This window comes from Mangifera indica, chromosome 4, assembly GCF_011075055.1.
Source record: "Mangifera indica cultivar Alphonso chromosome 4, CATAS_Mindica_2.1, whole genome shotgun sequence".
Taxonomy (NCBI): domain Eukaryota; kingdom Viridiplantae; phylum Streptophyta; class Magnoliopsida; order Sapindales; family Anacardiaceae; genus Mangifera; species Mangifera indica.
Window position 1 is genome coordinate 4,934,682 of NC_058140.1, and position 20,157 is coordinate 4,954,838.

The 20,157-nt window shown below is 32.8% G+C and overlaps 3 protein-coding genes across 3 annotated transcripts; 1 reads left to right on the plus strand and 2 right to left on the minus strand.

Moving 5' to 3' along the window:
- The first annotated feature begins 6,024 nt into the window (after positions 1-6,024).
- On the plus strand, positions 6,025-7,260 carry LOC123213223. The gene is made up of 2 exons (XM_044632615.1): positions 6,025-6,517; positions 6,608-7,260. The coding sequence occupies exons 1-2, from the start codon at positions 6,158-6,160 to the stop codon at positions 6,953-6,955; spliced, it is 708 nt and encodes a 235-aa protein (XP_044488550.1). The 5' UTR covers positions 6,025-6,157; the 3' UTR covers positions 6,956-7,260.
- Positions 7,261-8,902: 1,642 nt separating this feature from the next.
- Positions 8,903-10,814, minus strand: LOC123213537 (gibberellin 2-beta-dioxygenase 6-like). The gene is made up of 3 exons (XM_044632993.1): positions 9,862-10,814; positions 9,456-9,777; positions 8,903-9,369 (listed from the first exon to the last, which is right to left on the minus strand). The coding sequence occupies exons 1-3, from the start codon at positions 10,329-10,331 to the stop codon at positions 9,133-9,135; spliced, it is 1,029 nt and encodes a 342-aa protein (XP_044488928.1). The 5' UTR covers positions 10,332-10,814; the 3' UTR covers positions 8,903-9,132.
- A 968-nt stretch (positions 10,815-11,782) lies between these two features.
- Positions 11,783-18,558, minus strand: LOC123214499 (transcription initiation factor TFIID subunit 15-like). The gene is made up of 8 exons (XM_044634297.1): positions 18,405-18,558; positions 18,028-18,200; positions 17,573-17,928; positions 17,260-17,454; positions 16,460-16,543; positions 13,745-13,826; positions 13,539-13,665; positions 11,783-12,326 (listed from the first exon to the last, which is right to left on the minus strand). The coding sequence occupies exons 2-8, from the start codon at positions 18,145-18,147 to the stop codon at positions 12,058-12,060; spliced, it is 1,233 nt and encodes a 410-aa protein (XP_044490232.1). The 5' UTR covers positions 18,148-18,200; positions 18,405-18,558; the 3' UTR covers positions 11,783-12,057.
- Positions 18,559-20,157: the final 1,599 nt, after the last annotated feature.

Below are 20,157 nucleotides of genomic sequence, written 5' to 3' on the forward strand. Positions count from 1 at the left end.
AACAATTGTAATCAAAACGCAATCACTCTTCTACTATATCGGAAACATAATAATCATACCCATCAAGTCACATATATTTACATTTCACTTAAAAGAGGCGTTTGGTTTGGGTAATATTTTATTACCAAAATAGAAAAATTACTTTGAAAATAGATTACCAAGAAGATTACTGGGTATAAATGATTACTACATTTGATAAAATTTGATAAAAATGGATAGTATAAATAATTAATGTATTTGGTTAACAATAATAAAAGAATACTAGTAAATTATTTTACTTAAATGCCCTTGAATATAATTATTTTTAAATATTTTTTATATTATTTGTTATATTAATTAAAAATAAATTCATTTTTGTCTTAATAAATTAATAAATAATAATATAATTATAATAAAATCAAAATTACTTTGGTAATATTTTAATACCTAAGGTAAAGGTGGTAGTTAGATTACCACCTATATTATCTGTCACGTCAGCATTGGTAATATAAGATTACTGTAATCTTTTATAACTGACAAACCAAATAAGGTAATGTAAGTAATAAAATATAGATTACCAAGGTATCCTTTAAAATACTGTAACCAAACGGCCCCAAAAAGTTATGCATGTAGTACTAGCCTTTACTAGTATAAATTTAAGACAATAAAAAGACTAAGAAGAAAGCATCTTAATAGCACTTATATTGCTTTTTCTTTTACTTAGCTAATATCTTTACTAGCATTTGATTTCCTTTTTATTTGAATCATGTTAAAAATTAATTTTTCTCTTGATCTTTTTGTGTCTCTTCACCTTTTTGCATTAAATTTTTCAACAATTCAATGTACTTATCTTTGGTACAAATCCCATTACAAATCATTGTATACTCTAATTTGTTTAATTTATTAAGAGTATATCAAGCCAAATTCTTATATGCTTATAATTGGCTACATATTATATCATATTCTTTTTCCTAAAAAAAAAAAGAAACATGATTGAGATGTGTTATTGTGTTTTTCGTTTGATAGTTGAGTCATGCTCTCATATAGACATGGTAGCAGGTCATGTTGGGTCGGCTTCGGTGTGGCCAACTAGGTCAATGGGTTGTGCCAGACCTAAGGCCTGCATAGTCATAGACCTTTTGTATCAAACCTAAGGCTCACACAATCGCAAGCCTTTGTGTTAGGCCAATCCACAAAAAGGAGAAGCCCGTGACATGACCTTATATTTATAGGATTGTGTCGTGTTAGGTCCTTGATGGGTTAGCCTGCAGATTGGCATACGAGTCAACCTGTTAATTATATTAATAAAAAAATAAATTTAAAAAATAATTATTTGATTTTATTAATATAAATTTCCTTCCAAATTAATACAATTGAGGATTGTAAATTGTAAGCGGATCCTCTAAATCACATTTTATTCATATTTTCAAATGATGTAAAATCATTTTTTATTACTAATTATCATATCTCATTAAAAGAGACTCTTTATTTTATCAATGACACCATAATTGACTTACTTTCTTTGATTACATCTTTTTAGTTTACCTGACACTTGAGTCAAAACAACTATTTTTTTATAAGCTCAACCACCAAGAAAAACTGAATAACTTACGTGTGTGGTTATTCAATAGTATTTCTCACATTTTTTCTATACCTACTACTGTTACTATTTCGTTAATGTCTATTAATAACTTAGTTTCTATTTTGTTTTTACAATTTTGTTAATTATTATTTTTCTTTAAAATATTTCGATAATGAAAAACTTAATATGTTCTAAACAAAATGTATGCAAGTGATTGAGATGATTTCACTTTTGTAGACTCAACTGATCAGAAATTGATGTAATGTAAACACTATAATAGATACCTTAACGGTAAGATAGTTTTTTTTTGTATAAGTTAGCATGATTTTGAAAGTCAAAATATGGGTTCTAGGTGACAAATGGTTGTGTATGTAAGGTCATGTATATATGTCGTGCCATATCAACTAGATGAGACTAATTCTGCTTGAATTCAAAATTAAGTGACACACAATCGTATGCCTCAAGCATACACCCATGTGTGTGTAATGTGTTTTTAGTTTATATAAGGCACGTTCATTGCGTTTTTAGGGATTGGAAAACCCTAATCAAACACATATGTTTCCTTGAGTGAGAAAAAGATGTTTGAAGTCTGACTTTCAAGCTTTCTCGTGGTAGTTTCCAATGGTGCTTTCTGACATCATGATGGGAGAAAAAGGAAGAGAGAAAGAGCCCTCAAATTAGTGTTGCTACGGTGGAATTCAATAAGAGGTAAGTAGGGCTTGCCATATTATGGTTTAATTCAAATTATTGCTATTGTTTTGTGAACCCTGATGATGATAATCTCCATGATATTAATCAAGTGCATAATCAGGATGTTATTCATTATCATAGTGCATGTTAAGGGTAAATTGATACATGTTGATAATTGTAGATATGTGGTGAGACTTTAGACATGTTTAAGGTTGTTAAATGAGATTATGCAGTGCATATAAACCTTTGAATGATGGTTGTTATGTTGATTTGGTTAAGTTAGTCTCCATAAAGAAGGGTAATGTTGATTTCCAATTATATGCTTACTTATAGTTTGGGCATATGTGTAAAAAACTTTGAATTAAGATGAAATAGGTGTTATTTGGCAATCTTAGCGAGCAAGAGAAATGGTATGAATGTGGTTTTAGTGATAAATCTAGTGTCGGATTGGTAGAATGCTAAGAAATTAGATTGAAAAGTAAAACTAGGTTATCATTTTGAATTCTGGGTTTGACACACGACTGTGTGGTATGAGACACACATCTGTGTGCACGAATTCTAGGTTTCAAGTCGATTTTCTCATTACTTTGGTAAATGTTGAATGTCGTTAACTAGTCAACGGTTAACTAGGATATGTGGTCTTCTCGTGTATAGTCATAACACGATCATGTGTAAGGGAGAAATGACTATAATACCCCTATAAAGTGGTATAATTGAGATAAGTTTAGAAAGGAAAACGAAATAATATTTGAAGAGGGTACACACTCGTGTTAGTTGGGGCACATACCCATGTGTGTAGGAAATTAACACATGGGGAAATGCCATGGGGAATAGTCATGTGCTTGAGATTAAAAAGACAGTCTTATATGTCCATAAACACATACCCGTATGTACAGAGCAGAACAAAGGAAAGTGAAAGGGAATTAGACTGAGAATTGAAGGGTTATTTCATGTAAGAATATAGAGATCTTGGGTACACAATAGTACTCCATGTGCCTAAGAGTCAAGTTATAATGTGGCACTAGATATATTGTTAGGTGAAAGCGAGAGCGAGCTAGGTTAAGTAAAGGCTCTGGATGCATGCATGCTAGACCTAATAGGATTTTTACAAGGGGGCACTATGATTATGTAGTCACTACACCGTCTATAGTAAGACATCAAACCTACAGTAAGGTATATGCTAATAGCAAAACCTAGTTAAGATATAATTGGTATAGTGAAACCGAAAGATAACTCACATGACCAAAGCGTTAAATCCTTATATTTAATCCAGACTGATCGACCTAGTATACAACTTTAATTATAGTTTTCAAATTCAGATATTTTTACTGAGTTTCGTATAGTTACATTAGATAGGAATCTAGGGAAGTGGTTCTTTAGTGACTGAGAGGGACATGGTTCGATTCGAGAGTTATGACATATAACCTAGACAGTCTTTAGAGTATAATATGAGCATAGAGACAATACTTATACCCATTATCATCCATAAAAGAGTTTAATGTCGACTCTGGATGATAGAGTTAACATGGGTCGAGTTCAAGGACATTTTAGAAATTTTAGTAAAAATCATCAATTTAGTCTCCTACTTACTGAGTGTTTAATCACTCATTTCCCTACTTTCGTGGCTGTAGGTACAAATGATAGTGATGGCTACAAGATTAGTGACAGTCTGCCGTCATAGAGCATCGAAGGCAATTCAGTCTTTTCAGTTATTAATTTATTTAGACTTTCATAGATTTATCAGACTACACATACTATATTTTTACTTTATACTTTCATGTACAACATCTTTTGAATGCTTTTGATTTAGTTTTGACAAAGGTATATCAATAATTTACCTATTTTAATAAATGAAGTTTTATTAATTGTTTTTATTTAATGCATGCTCAAAATAGTCAATTCAGTGGTAATTTTCCTCTAGAGGATAATACTTCTAAAGAGGTTGTTGCATTAAATGATTAGGAATTAGTAGTTGTTAGGCTACAATGCAAGTAGCTTGCTAGTTACAGGTTGCAACCTGTTTTTTTTTTAAATTATTTTTGTTTTTTTAAAGGATATGTATAGTGTTGGGCCGACCTAGACTGACCTATGAGTCTTGCCCTTCAGGGCGTCCAGTCGACCTAATCCCTTTTCCATGTGTACTCTGACATGCATATATAGAACCATGCTTTTGTATTCAGACATAGAGATTGAGTTATGGTGTCACAAATATAATAGAGTGGTGTTCTCATGTCATATGTATAGCACACTTATGCTCGTTATATCTAAGTGCGATGTCACAAATCTCATGTGCACTTATAATAAATACCAATTTGAGTACTAATGATAATATGTTATCATGTAATCAGATATTATTTTATTTATAATTTAAAATTATTTGATCATATAAAGACATATGTATCATTATCATGTAATACTCATAATAATTGCAAGTGGATGTGTTGTTTCAATAAATCATTTGACATATAACCACCAAAAGGCTAGTATTATATGAAGAAAATTGTGAGCCTTCGTAGCTAACTAAGTAAATCAAGGGTTTCCATTAATTTTAAGGCCAAAGGACTTATTCCCACCCCAAGTTCATTGCATTCCCAAAATAGTATCCTTTAATTATTGAAAACTCAAACACCCAACCGTGAGTAATTAAAATTAATAGTATTAGTTAAGTTTCAAGAGTGAAATCATCATTTAATATTAAAAATGATAAAATACTATCTATTTCCCCTATAGATTTATAAAACTAACAATTTCAATGATTAAACTTTGAAATATTATATTTCCTCTCGTAGGGTTTTTTTTCTTTTCTCTCTTCCCTTTTTATAGGGTTGTCACTAGTCAGTTTTCTCTCCTTACCCTTTCATCATAATTTTTTAGAGGTTCTTCTCATCCAGTGACGAAGACGAAGATGAGTTCGTCTTAGTCTGGTAACAAAGACTTTGTCATTGGAATAAGTGACAAAGATGAGAGAGAACCAGCCAATGACGACGCTAGAAAACAAGGAGGGAGAAAAGAAAAAAAATCTAGAAGAGAAATGTAACATTTCAAAGTTTAATCCCAAGGGAAAATTAGTAGTTCTCTAAATTTATGGGAGAAATAGATAATGTTAACTGATATCATTAATTTTAACCATCCAAGAGTGGGTGTTTGAATTTTCAATAGTTAAGGTATACTATTTTAGGAATGCAATGAACTTTGACTAGGAACAAGTTTTTTGGCCTAATTTTAAAAGGTTGGTGCTCCTTCACGAAATATTCTCTAATTTTTTTTTTTAAAGTATTTTTTCTAAGTTGCTTCTTTGTTCATAATGCTACTTGAGATGTCGATAACTCTTCTAGTTCAACTGGACAAAGATGAGTTCGCCTTCGTCCAATAACAAAGACTTTGTCACTAGAATAAGTGACAAAGATGAGAGAGAATCAGCCAATGAAAACGCTAGAAAATAAGGAGAGAGAAAAGAAAAAAAATTTAGGAGAGAAATATAGTATTTCAAAGTTTAATTCAAAAAAAAAATTGTTAGTTTTTTAAATTTATAGGAGAAATAGATAATATTAACTGGTGTCGTTAATTTTAACCATCTAAAAGTGAGTATTTAAATTTTTAATAGTTAAGGGATACTATTTTAAGAATGCAATGAACTTCGGCCTAATTTTAAAAGGTTGGTGCTCTGTTACGAAATATTCTCTAAAGCTTTTTTGTTTTTTTTAAGTATTTTTTCTAAGCTTCTTCTTTGTTTATAGTGCTACTCGAGATGCCGACAAAACCCTCTATTTACTTGTCAGCCATTACAACTATTGTTGCAGCCTTTCAGAAACTTGTAGCATTTGAAAAGTTTTCGGAGAAGAGCATTAGCATTAGCGGATATAGAAACCTAAAATTCAATAACTTCATTAACTATTTGAAAAGTTTATGCACACTTCTACAAAGAAGCCCAACAGGTCGAAATGGGCCCAATCAAAGAATGAAAAAATTATACCCAATTGCAGAGGTGGCATAACGTTGATGGTAATTTGTCAGATGGCCGGAGATGAAGCAAGTAGAAGGCGTTTACCCTCATGGATGAAGAAGCCCGATGATGGAGATAAAACCAACAACCCTGCGCCCAAAAACAAGATTTCTTCCCAAACCAAGAAGAAACCTACAACAATTTCAACTCAACCACTTACCACTATCAATAAAAGGAAAGTGAGCAAGTCCAATAAGCTTGTACCGCGCGATGATGGAGAAGGAGAATTGAGTGTCGAGGATCTTTTAAGCATCGCAAAAGAGGTCTTTTTAAAAAAATTTTTTTTTTTCTATTTGGTTGTTTTAGTTTATGAAGAGCTTTTTGGTTGATTAAGAAATCTCAAATTTCTGCAGTATGTCCAAAATGATTTAGATACACCTGCTGAATTACAGTCTTTGGATAGAGATTTAGAAACCCTAAATCAACCTTTGGAATCTACCTCCACTGAGGATGGGATAATAAGCAGTTGTAATTTTACTAGTGCGCAAAGTGGAACAGGGGATTTTAAACAGGATATGCTGGATCTATTTTTCGGTCCTTTGTTGAAGAAACCTCGGGAGGACAAAGAAAAGAAGATTGAATTTAGTACAAATGATGAAGGGTTTAGGCAGCTCTGTCAGAATAATGTTGGAGATGAGATGGTATCCCACGTGAAATTGAAGAGCAGTCTCAAAGACAAGGTAGCAATGTTTCTTGACTGAATAGAATTTTTTATTCTATTAGCACAACCTGTTTCCAATGAGAAAGCAGTGATGTTCAGATGATTAAAGTACCATATCTTTTTTCAAAGATTAAATTTCTGTATATGCTTATCACTTCTTGATATCTTTGTATTTCTCAAATTTTATTTATTCTATTAGTATTGCTATGTATATAACCGTTTGAATGGATTGCATTTAAATGAGGCAATAGCATAGTCTGATGAGTTGCCATGGAATACCCATTACTTGTAAAGAAATCTTTAATTCACCTTCTGTTTCCCTGATCGATTATTGTTTTCTTGCCAGCTTATGTGTCTTTTTATCTTACTAGACAAAAAATTAGTATAGATTAGTTTCATGCTTTTGTTCTCTTTGGCATCCCACAATATAAAGAGTAAATCTCAGAAATTGTAAAATTTTATGTCCCTTTTCCAAATTAAGGGATATCCAATCAAAACCATTGCTAACTTTATTATCCACATTTTGAGTATACCTGCACCTTTTCCTTTTTGCTTGTTATGCATAATACAAACTTAAAAATCAGTAAGGACAAATGATCAAATTTAGAATTTGCAAAACTTGAACTTATTGCTCAGCTCCGGGGCCTATATTTAGGAATTTATCATGTTTGAGAGTTGGCATCTGATTCAATAAATTGCATGCCTGTCTTATTAAATAACAGGTTATAACTATTTTGTCTTTCACATTGATGGCTTCTTTGAAATTTAGTTGTGTATGTCTTTAAATCTTGAAAAGATGCACACCTGTATAACATGTGACCATATCAAATATTTTTCAATTATGTATCTCTTGTTTGTTCATTGGCACAATGTGAATTACTTTAAATTTGATGCAATGAATTGATTCTTGTGCTTTGAAAATATGGAAATAAGAAAAAGTCAAAACCTCAAAAGGCTTGGCTAGGAAATCAGGTTTCTTTGTGTTCACAAGGGAGCCATAAGATTTTACGGCCATTTTAGAATTCAACTGTATGATCAAATAAGGTTTCTGCTAAATGACTGGGATTCTGTTTGTTGCAAAGCTGTCTCGCATTCTAGGACCCATTCTATATGGATTCTGTTTAAATCCATTTCATGATTAAATGTGCTTAACAAAGTTAAGTTCGGCAGCTTGATTCATTTTGGGAGGATCTAAATTATCTTACTCTGTGAATGAAACTGGGACATGAAAAGTACCGTAAAGATGGTACCGTAAAGGGGAGATCTGATGGAAACAGCAGGGTGCATAATTTCAGAGAGAAATCTGTCTTTACATAATAAAAGGTGAAAACTCAAGTGTTGAAGAATATCATCTGTAAAAGATGACCTGTACTAGTAAGAATCACAATCTCAAACCGTTATTTCTATGTTTGAGAAGGAATACAAATCTTCATTCCCTGTTACTCTCTCTGCGCATATGCTATACGGTAGTATTAAAATCCAACCCTTGAAGCTGAACAACACTATTATATCCAACTCTCAATGCCTGCAGACTTTCTCCGTTGTTATGCATTGTTATACCTTGCTATGTATACAATCTTCTTGCATAAAAGACTTTCATTACAATGTTTACCCATTTAACGAGGATCTACTTCTCATTTCATATCATGTTTTTACTCCTGTTTGGTATTCAACTTACAATCTTTCAGAGGAAAATTGGTCTATATTAGTCTCTTGTATGTCCATTGTTTGTCCTATTTTCCATATAATGAAGTTGAGATTCCTTTGTTAACAACCACGAACTTATTAGCCTTTTCTGAGAAGTTGCCAGTGACGTTTTGCCCTATTAAGAGTGTACGATGGGAATTTTAGTATTGTAATTTATTGTCAACTGCTATGGAGGTCAATTTGTCTTAGATGGGTAATTTAGTTTTTCACCCAATATTCTTCTGTTAAGGTCATCCTGTAAACAATTTAGAGGAAAAAAAAAAAATTAAAAAAGGAAGAAAGAGCAGAATCTATGACATTATCATTATTACTTTTCTCTCTTAAATATTCATTCATATACTTAACTGGACAGAGAAGAACAAATATGGCATACATACAATAAGAGTTGTGTGGTTTTTTATGTGTATTTTTCTCAGCTGTTTTGGTGTATTGATAATTACAAAGCGGCATGGTCTTGGTCTTGAATTTTGTTTGAGGTTGAACGTCCAAAACTGTTCTTCTTCTTCTTTATTATTCTGTCTGCAAAAATCTTGGAAGGCCTACTTTGTGCCCAGTTTTCTTTACGTCTTCTTGAACTTGTTTCCTGAACTCTCCAAAAGTAAACTTTCTATAAACAGAAGGCTCTCTGCAGCTTCCAATTAAGGTATCATAAGAAGGGCATAAGAAGTAAGCAATTGAGTATCTTTCCATCATTCCATTTGCCATCACCTTGTGCTCCACACTCTTGTATGTATCATTGCTCCATGCCTGCAATTTTAATTTTCAGAATTAATCAAGCTTCTTTTATTTTTATATATATTTTTTACAAAAAAAAAAAATTACTCTATTTCTACCTGGAAAAGATCACCAATGTTGACAATAAGAGCATCTTGAATAGGATTTACAGCCACCCATCTGGAATCCTTCATGAGTTGAAGTCCACCAACTTCATCTTGGTGAAGAATTGTAAGAAAATCACTGTCTGTATGAGGAACTAATCCAAATATCTCTGGAGATAATGGACATGCTGGGTAGTGATTCAACCTTAGAAAGCAACTGCTTTCGTCGCAAATCTCATTGATTTCTCCCCTTTTCTGGCTTAAATTTTCAGTTAGAATTGTTGCAAGTAGCCTTGACAACTTTGACATTGCTGCTGCATATTCTGTCATCACTATCCTATATATTCACAACCCAACAATGTATGATGAGTGGAATGAATGCCTTGAAAATTTGAAGTTTTATAATTGTATAGTTAGTTACCTTAGAGAGGTGAAGTCTCCATAGCAGGATTCTTCAGAAATTTTAGTGAGAGGGATGTGAAAAGCTTCACACCATGAGAATTGTTTTGGAGTAATAGCTGTTGGATTCCCCCACCTGTAGGAATTATCAAGAAGACCACAAGTTGTTTTGGTTTCAAAAGATGTTTCAAACAGCAACTGCTGTTCTTTCGTCATCTTCTTTAGCAATTCAGGGCTTATGCCATGGTTTATCACTTGAAAGAAACCCCATTCTGACGAAGCTCGACAAATGGCTGCAGCGCAAGCTAACTTCTCCTTCTCATCAGGGCTGTTTAGGCCACTGAGGTCTATCAATGGAAGTTGACATTCCTGCTCAAGTCCTCCCCCTCCTCCATCAGCATTACATGTTGTTGTTTCAAGTGGGTGGCTGAGGCTCAGAAGATGTCCAAGATGGTCATAGAGAGGTGGGTTTGAATTAGACTGAATCACCATTGTTGCTTCTCTTAGGGGTTATGTGATAATTGGAGAGTAATGGGATATTTATAGGGATAGTGGTCAAAGAGCACAAGGAGAAAATGACAAAAGAAAATTACCAAAACATGACAGTTGTCGCAAGCAGAGCATTTCACTCTGAAATTGTCTATCAGAGACAAAGTCTACTGCACTCCCATCCCACATACATATGCAACCGTAACACCTAGATATGTCGATTATATGCCATTTTATTGCAGGCAAGTTAAAGCAGAAGGGGAATGGAGCACAATCTGGTTGAGTGGCTTGATTTTGAAAGCATGATGGCATCAACCAATGCATATTCTGCTCAATCATTGACTGCCCGTTGAAGGAAACAGCATGTGCATCAAAGTAGAACATGTGAAGGAAGAGAGCGGGCCCCTAAATCATACAGAAATTCAACGAACTTGGTGCCGCCCAGAAGAGCCTTCAAGGTTGAATGTTGACATTGTATTTGTATTCACAAATAATATCAATTTAATGTGATGCCGCCCAATGGATACTGCCATAACATGTCTTTATCATTTCGGAAATTTCCTGCCACTACCAATAATTTACTCTGATTTTCTCATTTCCCAACACTTCTAAAAACTAACAATAAGTGAGGTGGGTTTTATTGATTGTAATTGTCTCTCTCTCAACTCTAACAACTATCCGAAAATGGATCAAATTATTAAACGTACCTGCGCGATTACATTTGGCATCACTGTTGCAACTCTTGGAAGTTGAAGAACATTTTACTTTTAATGCCTATATTTTATAAAAAATTAAATTAAAAAAGTAATCAACAAGGAATCAGGCGGCGTAGTATTATTATTTATTTATTTATTAATGAGAAAGTATCAGATGCTGGAAAAAGCATTAGAATTAATTAATTTAATGGAAGTTTGTCGATAAAAAATACAATCACTAAACTTGTTTGCAGAGAACAAGAAAGCGAAACATGTTTTCGTATTTTCCCTTTGAAACCATTTGTATTTGGAGCTCATCAAGAACATGTTTTGTTGTTACTAAAATCAAAACAAAAAAACAACTCAAATCTTTTGTTTTGGTTGAGCTTAGGACAAAATATTAATTGATTTTGTCTTTTTTAATTTTCTATTTTAAAAAATATTATTAAAATTATATATATATATAGTTTTAAATATATAATAATATTTTATTTAAATATTCAATTGAATATATATACTTTTTAGGAAATGGGAAGTCAGCCTACCCATTGAATATAAATTGATTCCTTTTGTCAGTTTCTATTGGAAGCATATGCCTTTAGAGAATTTTTATCAACAATGACACCAACAGTACCAGTTATATTGAAACAGTAATAAATAAAAGTTAAACTTTTGTCCCAAATATTCTATTTCTGATAAATTTTGCAGTTTAATGACATTATTATATACCCACTTGAGGCAAAAGGTGAAAACCCACTATTGAATAGTCAAAAATTAAAAGAGGTAACTATAAATAAGTTAGAATTGTTCCATTTCATGTTCTGACCTTCCCAATTGATCCAAGCAATACAAAGTTCCAAGAAAATTTAAAATATAGTGCAGACTGCAGATCACAATTTTAAAAAATATAATCCCAGAATTCAACATGCTTATCTCAAATGTAAAGTTCTTATGCTGTCTTTCCCAGAGATGAAATTTTACCACTCCTATCCAAAAAGACAAGACTACACAACCCCCAGGTATTCTTTTCAACCTCAATATCGATACCTGCTTCGATCCCGATCACGGTCCCTGTCTCGTCCATATTCTCTGTCTCGATCATGATCATAATCCCGATCTCTATCTTGACCTCGATCCCTCTCTCTGCTTCGACTTCGACGCCTCTCCCTACCATCACGGTCCATATTCTTGCTGCTTTGCCTATCATCCCTTTCCCTTTCCCTTTCCCTTTCCCTTTCCCTTTCCCCTTCCCTTCCTCTTCCCCTATCTCTGCTTCTCTCTCTCCCATCCCTATCAATAACACCTGCATATTAATTAATTTTGTTAATGAAGCAATCACTTGAAAAACCAACCGAATTTAAAACACAGGAATAACTGTCATTGGGAATCTAACAAATGTCTTCGCTAATTACTCTTTTAGCAAAAATAACATTTAATAAAAACCACTATTTTGCCCAATATTAACAAGATCTTGATTCCACTCATTGAACTCTATTCCCTGCAAAATACTGATTTATCCTGTCTATGACCACTCCATATTCCCACTTTTCTCAGTTACAGCTATTGGTTTGAAACTTCTACATACCAATTCACCTGCTCTCTGATCATCAAGGGGTCAGTCCCTAGATAGTTTGATGTGTTTCGTCATGTCAAGTGATGGAAAATTGTTCAGAATATTTTTAATATGAAAAATGTGCATTAAGTCAATACAAGTGGCTATTTAAAAGTAGGTTGGCAGTTTAGCTTGAGTAGTAACAAGACAAATTCTTTCAGCAGTCACTGGTAGATACAAATTAAGGCTGTTAAAAGGGAATCAGAGCTTTCGAGATAGTATGGATAAAAGGTTCAGCTGTCATTCTGCGATATGCGGACCTGATTTATTTTTTGAAGTACATGAAAAGTAAAAAGAGGATCAACAAAATAGGAACAAATGAGCGATCACATAATTGAATAGAACCCTCAAGATCAAACTCAAATCCTATAAGAACAAGCATCAAATTCAACTCTAAGAAACATGCCAATGCACATAAAATCAACATTCACCAAACTTTGGTTCTAAATCAAGTGAAAAACTTACAAGGATTCAATAACTCAAGGATAAATCTAAGACCCAATAGACCAAATTTAGCAGATTCCAGTAAAAAGGTAGATACAATTTTTTTTAATTCCAAGGTTCTTTTTTTTTTTTTTTGAGTTCTCCCATAATAATAGGATAGCAAATATAAATAAAGACAAAATAAAAAAATCTAGTAGGAACAATCTTTAATATAAAAACCTAAAGTAAGTCACAGTAAGAGCAATTGAATCGCCCTGGTTTTATTGTAGCATTATACGAGACTAAGAGGTGAGCCATTGCTTGTGATTTGAGAAGCTTCTTGCATTATGAGAGACTAATTTTCTTGTAGATTTAGAGACTAAGTCAAATCTATTTCATTTCTGCTCTAAAATAATACTTTCTTGTAGTTATGATGTCCAAAACAAAAGAAAAGATATGGTAGAACACCACACAAAATACCTAGTTCCTCAACATCCCATCCAGCACGTCCAGCACCTGGAAGCACCCGACCAGCTTCAGCTTGTTGTGTTTTAGCACGGAACTTTTTCTTGAGATTGCCAAACTCATCATACAATTCACCATCATCCTGACATTATATCATAGAAAATGATAATTCAGAATACGCTACGCAACCTCAAGTAATGCTAGATGCAAATAAATATTACTTCTTCAGCCTCCTGCCGACGTCGCTTGGTTTCCTCCAATTCTTCTTCATCAAGTTCTTTGTAACCACCAGCACGACCTCCTCTGTTGAGCAATAATTACACTTGTATTTAGCAATAAAATAGTTATGCAATGTATTAATTAATGGCATTAGAAGTATGATTGTGAAAATCATGTATTAAAATAGTTATCCAATTCTTATGAAGATATATTCAAAGGTTTTAAAATAAAAAATAATATCATTAATGCAAAGAAAGAAAAGATTATTGTTAAGAAGCAAATTATGTGCCTAAACATTCATTTTGTAGTACACATTATAGGGATGCATACGCAATAGCTGGGTATCTAGATTTTATAAAATAAACAAAAAAGATTCTAGGAGGAAGACTGATGCTTTCTGCATTCAACGAAATATATAACATGAATTAATAAATTTTAAATGTGCACAATTTGAATTCACATTTTCTAATGTGCAAGTTGTACATAGGCAAAAGAAGATAATTATAATAACACAAGTATATGGATTGTCATGTAAGGCAAACTCCTATATTGATGATTCTGTTGGTTTCTTGGTGTGCACTAACAGCTGGCAACAATCACTTCGTTAACAAGAAATGAAATAAAAGGAATTTTGTTATACTCCTATATTGATGCAACATCCAAATAAACAAGCCATTAAGAACAAATAAGTCACACAAATAGTAAGACTTTCTACTGGTAATTGCAGGCCACTAAATCATTCCTCCCTATTGGTCATCCACATACAGAACTAATACTTAATCAATTCAAATGGCATATAGATCTCGGAAAAGATTCCACAATGCAAATCCATATTTTCATCTTTTTTTTTTTTTTTCAAAGTAAGAAATTAAATAGCAAAGAGTGACCCCAATGATTAACAGAAACCATAAAAAGGCAAGTACCAGATCAAAAAACACAAAAACGAATGAACAAAAGACAACTGGATTAACACCCTAAAACTTAAGGGCGCTAGAACAAGCTAAAATGAGAGTTCAGAAGAAGAAAAACTTAAGCTAAAGAACTAAAAATTCATCTTCTCTCCATCAGTATAAAATGAGTCAGGCATTAGGTTAAAAATGGTTTGAGAAAAAACAGCATCTCCTTCAATTTTATCCATTTCTCTAAAGCCAGATAATCCAAATTAAACATGATCAACCTGCATCCATACAATACCAGTTTTGTTTTCCACCTGAGTGCTTTCCCAACACATAAGCATGAACAACAAAATGAGGCATAATACAACTCTGGAACAATGGAACAGCAAAGATGAGTCTTTCAGCAACTAGCAATAGTAACAGATGATCCACTGTCTCACCACTTCATTATCAATTCATAAATTTTCCCTTACCTTAAATTGAAATAAGCCTCAATATATAGGGTAAGCCTTGTTTTACAAAGTAAAAAAATATTCTAGGAATTAAAATAATATATACAAACACTATAATGATGCATCCAAAAATATGTCAGCTACCATTAGAAAAGTGGGGAGATCCTCCATTATGAAAATCTCCAGGAAGATCATCCTATTACTCTCATTTAAACTTGGAAGCAAATACAAACATATCCAAGAGAAAGTACATTTTATCCCTAATTACTCTAGGTTGTCTTATGCCACCCTTCTTAATCAAATTATCACTGCACAAATCTTACCTAGAGCTGCCATCTGAGAAAGAAAGCAACCTTCCTAGGCACACAACTCTTCATATAACCCGTCAAATAAACTAACACAAACCATACACCAACTAGAAATTGTAAATAGTTAACATGAATCAATCCCTAAACTTATAAAATGCTTTCATACTAGACATGGAAAAATCCCGACAATCAATGGGCCCATTTAAGCACCCATCCCATTCAGGGCAAGGGTGAAAACCAATTTGTGGGACAGGGCTCTGGACCTGTCCCTGAAGTATTACTGGATTAAGAAAGGATTGGTCTTTCCTACCTTGTTCTAATCTCTCAAAAATCATGAAAGAGTTTAATGAACAAATAAATAACTTTACAAGTGTATTAGAGTTAGAAACATAAATTATATTAAACTAATATTAGTTGAATTTTTTATGTATGTAATCATGTTATGTGCATCTTTTGTAAATAAAATCTTTTGTTTCCTACAGAGAAAGAAAAGCTGTAATTAAGTCTAATGATTTAAGTATATTTGGTTCAATCTGTTCTTATTTGATAGTCTTGACATTACAATTTTGTTGGTTTAATGAGTTATCAAAAGTTATCACTGATAACCATGAAATATAAATAAAGATTTTGAAATCTTGATCAATCAAATTATTATCCATAGACATGAATTTTATACTTCTGGCTTATCATGATTTAGGATTAAAAAAAGACCTATAGCAGCTGCAAAAAAACATTGAAAACAAAATTTAGATTAAGAAGAACTAAAAAAAAAAAAAAAAAAGAGCCACATCTGCTGTTTTGTTGCTAGCTATGTTACTCCAGACAGCTAACCCAATTACATGTACATTTACTTCAAGGTGAACAAAGCCTTTCCAACAAAAAAATTGGGAGGAAGAAAAGCATGCATGCATGCATACAAAAGAATAAACAAAAAATATAGAAAATTACATGCACTTGCAATACGATATGTAATAGTGAATTTTTATATTGGAAGCAATGATCAAAAGTACAATGGGAAAAAATTATATATTAAAAACAAAAAAGAAATTATCATATTATACCTCACACCACCCTGATTGTGACCAGGTTTATTGGTGTTACAAATATTACATTTTGTTCGCTTTGCCCAGTTGATATTACCACACCTGAAAGGAAGATGAAAAATGAAAAAAAAAAAAAAAAACAAGGTAAGATAAAATTGTAAACGGATGCATGTCTCCTAAATCAATATAGCACAAACAGAGCATAAGCAATTTTATACATAAATTATATGGTAATTAATAACCTTGAAATTTATAAATTAATAACAAACAGTATCATAGTTAGGCTATTATCATATCAGCCTGAATTTAAGATTATTTCTTTCTTTCCTTTTCATGCACCTAACCTTATCATAGGTCCATGCACCCACTATGCTACACATAAACCCACTCTGAGCCAGACACTCTTAGGGGAAGTTCAGCAAGCACCCAATTAACTACGGTGATACAACTGGATCCCACCACTAGGGTTCAATCTATATACACTTTAGTCAAAATGCTTTTAGGCAATGGCTTTTGATATAACCTTCCAGGCCAAATGTATTCATGCTGTAGTGGTAACCACAAAAAATAACTGCAAAGCCTTATCTCTCCCAAAGATGTAACTATCAAATCAATTCATCTGCTCAGTTTCTTGAACAAGGCTTGTATTAAATTGTTAGACAAGTATTAAGAGTCAAATAAAAAGAAATTATGAAAATCACACTAAAACTGATCCTGAAGATATTCCCATTAGCCCAGACAAAGCTATGTTAAAACAGAACTAGGTAATAACAAAATGAAAGTTAAAAAAATATAGAATTTAGCAAAATGGAATTTACATAGGGCAAGGCCAATCATTTGGCCCAAAAAGTCCTGTAGAAGCACCAATTTGCCGGCCATGGCTCCCTGACTCAATGCCACCGTGACCTCTCCCATGACCACCAGTTCTTGTGCCACCACCAGATACCCCAGCAGGTCGAGCAGTTCCACAACGATTGCACACACCACGAAATGCAAAATTTACGTTGCAACAACTGCTACCACAATATGGCATAAGGAGCTATTTGCAAAAATAATCACAGTATAAACTGAGCACTCAAACAGGACTCTGAAAGATCAAGAAGAGCTGCTCACCAATATCACATCACAGACCTTGTATTCGGACACGTCCAGTCTCCCTCTTGTTGCCATGCTTTCCCTGAAGCATCACCACGACCTCTACCTCGTCCAGCAATCCCATTTACATCCCTACAATTTTCCTCTAATCCACCATAACTCTCACCAACAGTTGGATTTGGAGCCGAGTTATAGGCATTTTCATCTTTGCTCTTAGACTCTGCAATAAAAACTCCGATTATATTGCCATGAAAAACCTTGTTGTTGAACCATTCAACAGCAGCCGATGCAGCATGTGGATCCTCATATGTAACAGTAGCATCTCCCTTTGGTTCATTTGTTGCTTTATCTCGGTATAACCATATCTTTGGTCGACCGGTTCGCTTGTCTTTCTATACATCATGCATTATGCACGTAAGATATACATAAAACAAACATTTTTCCCCTGAAATAAAGCATAAACTCCTAGAACGCAAGGTAGAAAACCAAACCTTCAGCAACCCAATGGTGCCAAAATATTCAGCCAGCATGCTTTCGTCAGTCCCCTGAGGCAAATTACAAACATAGATAGACCCATTTGCTAAGGCTGCTTTCCCTGACAAACTTGTCATTGAGACCTAATCTCATCAATTGATGTTCCCACTAACAGAACTAGCTCGAGGCTCTACACCCAAAATGAAAAATAATATAAAATACATATAAAGTATCCGCCGATACAGCCAAAAAATATATAATTTGAAAATCATCGCAATTTAATGATATAAATATATAAAACGCAGATCGAAAGGTGTTTTCAATAAATAAATCCAAAAACTGGCAATGAACCCTAAAATCTTTGCCCCAATAAAGAAATGAAAAGAACTCTTACCGGTTGTAGATGAGATGAAATGAAGATAAAGAAGAGAATGCAGATTATAAAGAAAGCCGCCACTAGTAGTCTCTGATTTTCTGATTTCTTCAGAAGGTCCAATTACGAGCCTTTTTAAGGTTTATTTCTTTCTAACTATGAAACTACCCTCAAGTTTCAGAAAAGGTACTTTACACCCCTGAATTCAGAAAGGGAAATGATGGCGCCATCCGGAATCGCGTGCATATAGAGATGTCAAATGCACTAAGCCGGCCCGGCCCGAAATACGCTGAAAAAGCCTAATTTGGATGAGCACAACTTGTTATTGTAATAGATTTGTGTCAGAGTTATGGTCCTATCGGGACATGCCTGGCTTTTGTGAGGCCAAGCCAGTCCGGTAGTGTTCATGCCCTATGAATAAAAAAATAAAAAAAAATTTTACTTTTCAGACATTGCAGCTTGCAGCCCAACAGCCGCTGGCCTTTAAATGTTTCCTTTTTTTAATTCTTATATTAATCCACCCTTTCGCGCACTCTCTAAACTATACATATCCGATTTAATTTTTTAATTTTTCATTCTCTTTCTATATTTTCTTATTTTAATCTCTTTCACAATTAATATTTTCTTTATTCAATTTTAATATTTCAATTTCTCTCTACATTATATTTATTGAATTTTTTATTAATTTTTTTATATTTGGTTTAAAAAATAATTATTTAACTTTACTAATATAAATTTTTTTTCAAATTAATACAACTGAAAATCATAAATTATAAGCTGATCATCTAAATCACATTTTTTTATATTTTTAAATGATTTAAAATTAATTTTTATTATCAATTATCGTATCTAATTAAAGGAAACTTGGTATTTTGTTGACGTCACTACAATAAACTTGTTTTCTTTAACTATGTTTTTGTGGTCTACTCTACACGTGAGTCAAAACAACTATATTTTATACATTTCACCAGCAAGAAAAATCAGGTAACTCACATGCATGACCTTCAAATAGTATCACTTGTAATTTTTGTTATACTTGTTACTGTCACTGTTCCTTTAATGTCTATTAACAATGTTATTTCTTTTTTGTTTTTCTAAATTTTGTTAATTATTATTTTTCTTTTAAAATATTTTCATAATGAAAATACATAATTTATTCTAAACAAAAAAAGTGTGCAAGCAACTAAGACGACTTTACTTTTTAGACTTAATCGATTAGAAATTGATACAATGTAAACACCATCACATAAACCTTACATGATCTTTGTTATAGTGTTTACATTACACTCATGCTTGATAAATTGATTCTACAAAAGTGAAATCGTTCTAATCGTTTGAACACATTTTTCATTTAGAGTATATTAAGTATTTTTATTATTAAAGAAACATAATAATTAACAAAATTGTAAAAGCAAAATAGAAACTAAATTGTTAATAGACATTAACAAAATTGTGACAGTAGCAGGTATATAAAAAATGTGAGAGACACTGTTAGACGATCATCCACTTGAGTTATTTGGTTCTTCTTGGTGGTTGAATGTATAAAAAATATTTGTCTTGCCTCAAACGTCGGGTAAGTAAAAAATACGTAATTAGAGAAAACAAGTCTATTACGACACAACCGACAAAATAAAGAGTGTCTTTTTAAAAATGGGTTGTCCTATTTAAGGCCTGGCCTGACATAACATGCAGACCTAGTGGGTTGTATCAAAGAATTTTTTAGAAACATTTTGGCCTATATAAATTTTGTAAGTGATATTACGTGTATTTATAA

Coding starts and splice junctions, on each gene's coding strand:
- LOC123213223 (XM_044632615.1), top strand. CDS start 6,158: ATGCACACTTCTACAAAGAAGCCCAACAGGTCGAAATGGGCCCAATCA. Junction 6,518..6,607: donor TTTTAAGCATCGCAAAAGAG/GTCTTTTTAAAA, acceptor AAATTTCTGCAG/TATGTCCAAAATGATTTAGA.
- LOC123213537 (XM_044632993.1), bottom strand. CDS start 10,331: ATGGTGATTCAGTCTAATTCAAACCCACCTCTCTATGACCATCTTGGA. Junction 9,778..9,861: donor GGAGACTTCACCTCTCTAAG/GTAACTAACTAT, acceptor GTGAATATATAG/GATAGTGATGACAGAATATG. Junction 9,370..9,455: donor ACATTGGTGATCTTTTCCAG/GTAGAAATAGAG, acceptor TTAAAATTGCAG/GCATGGAGCAATGATACATA.
- LOC123214499 (XM_044634297.1), bottom strand. CDS start 18,147: ATGACAAGTTTGTCAGGGAAAGCAGCCTTAGCAAATGGGTCTATCTAT. Junction 17,929..18,027: donor GCACCATTGGGTTGCTGAAG/GTTTGGTTTTCT, acceptor CATGATGTATAG/AAAGACAAGCGAACCGGTCG. Junction 13,666..13,744: donor GTCGGCAGGAGGCTGAAGAA/GTAATATTTATT, acceptor ATATAATGTCAG/GATGATGGTGAATTGTATGA.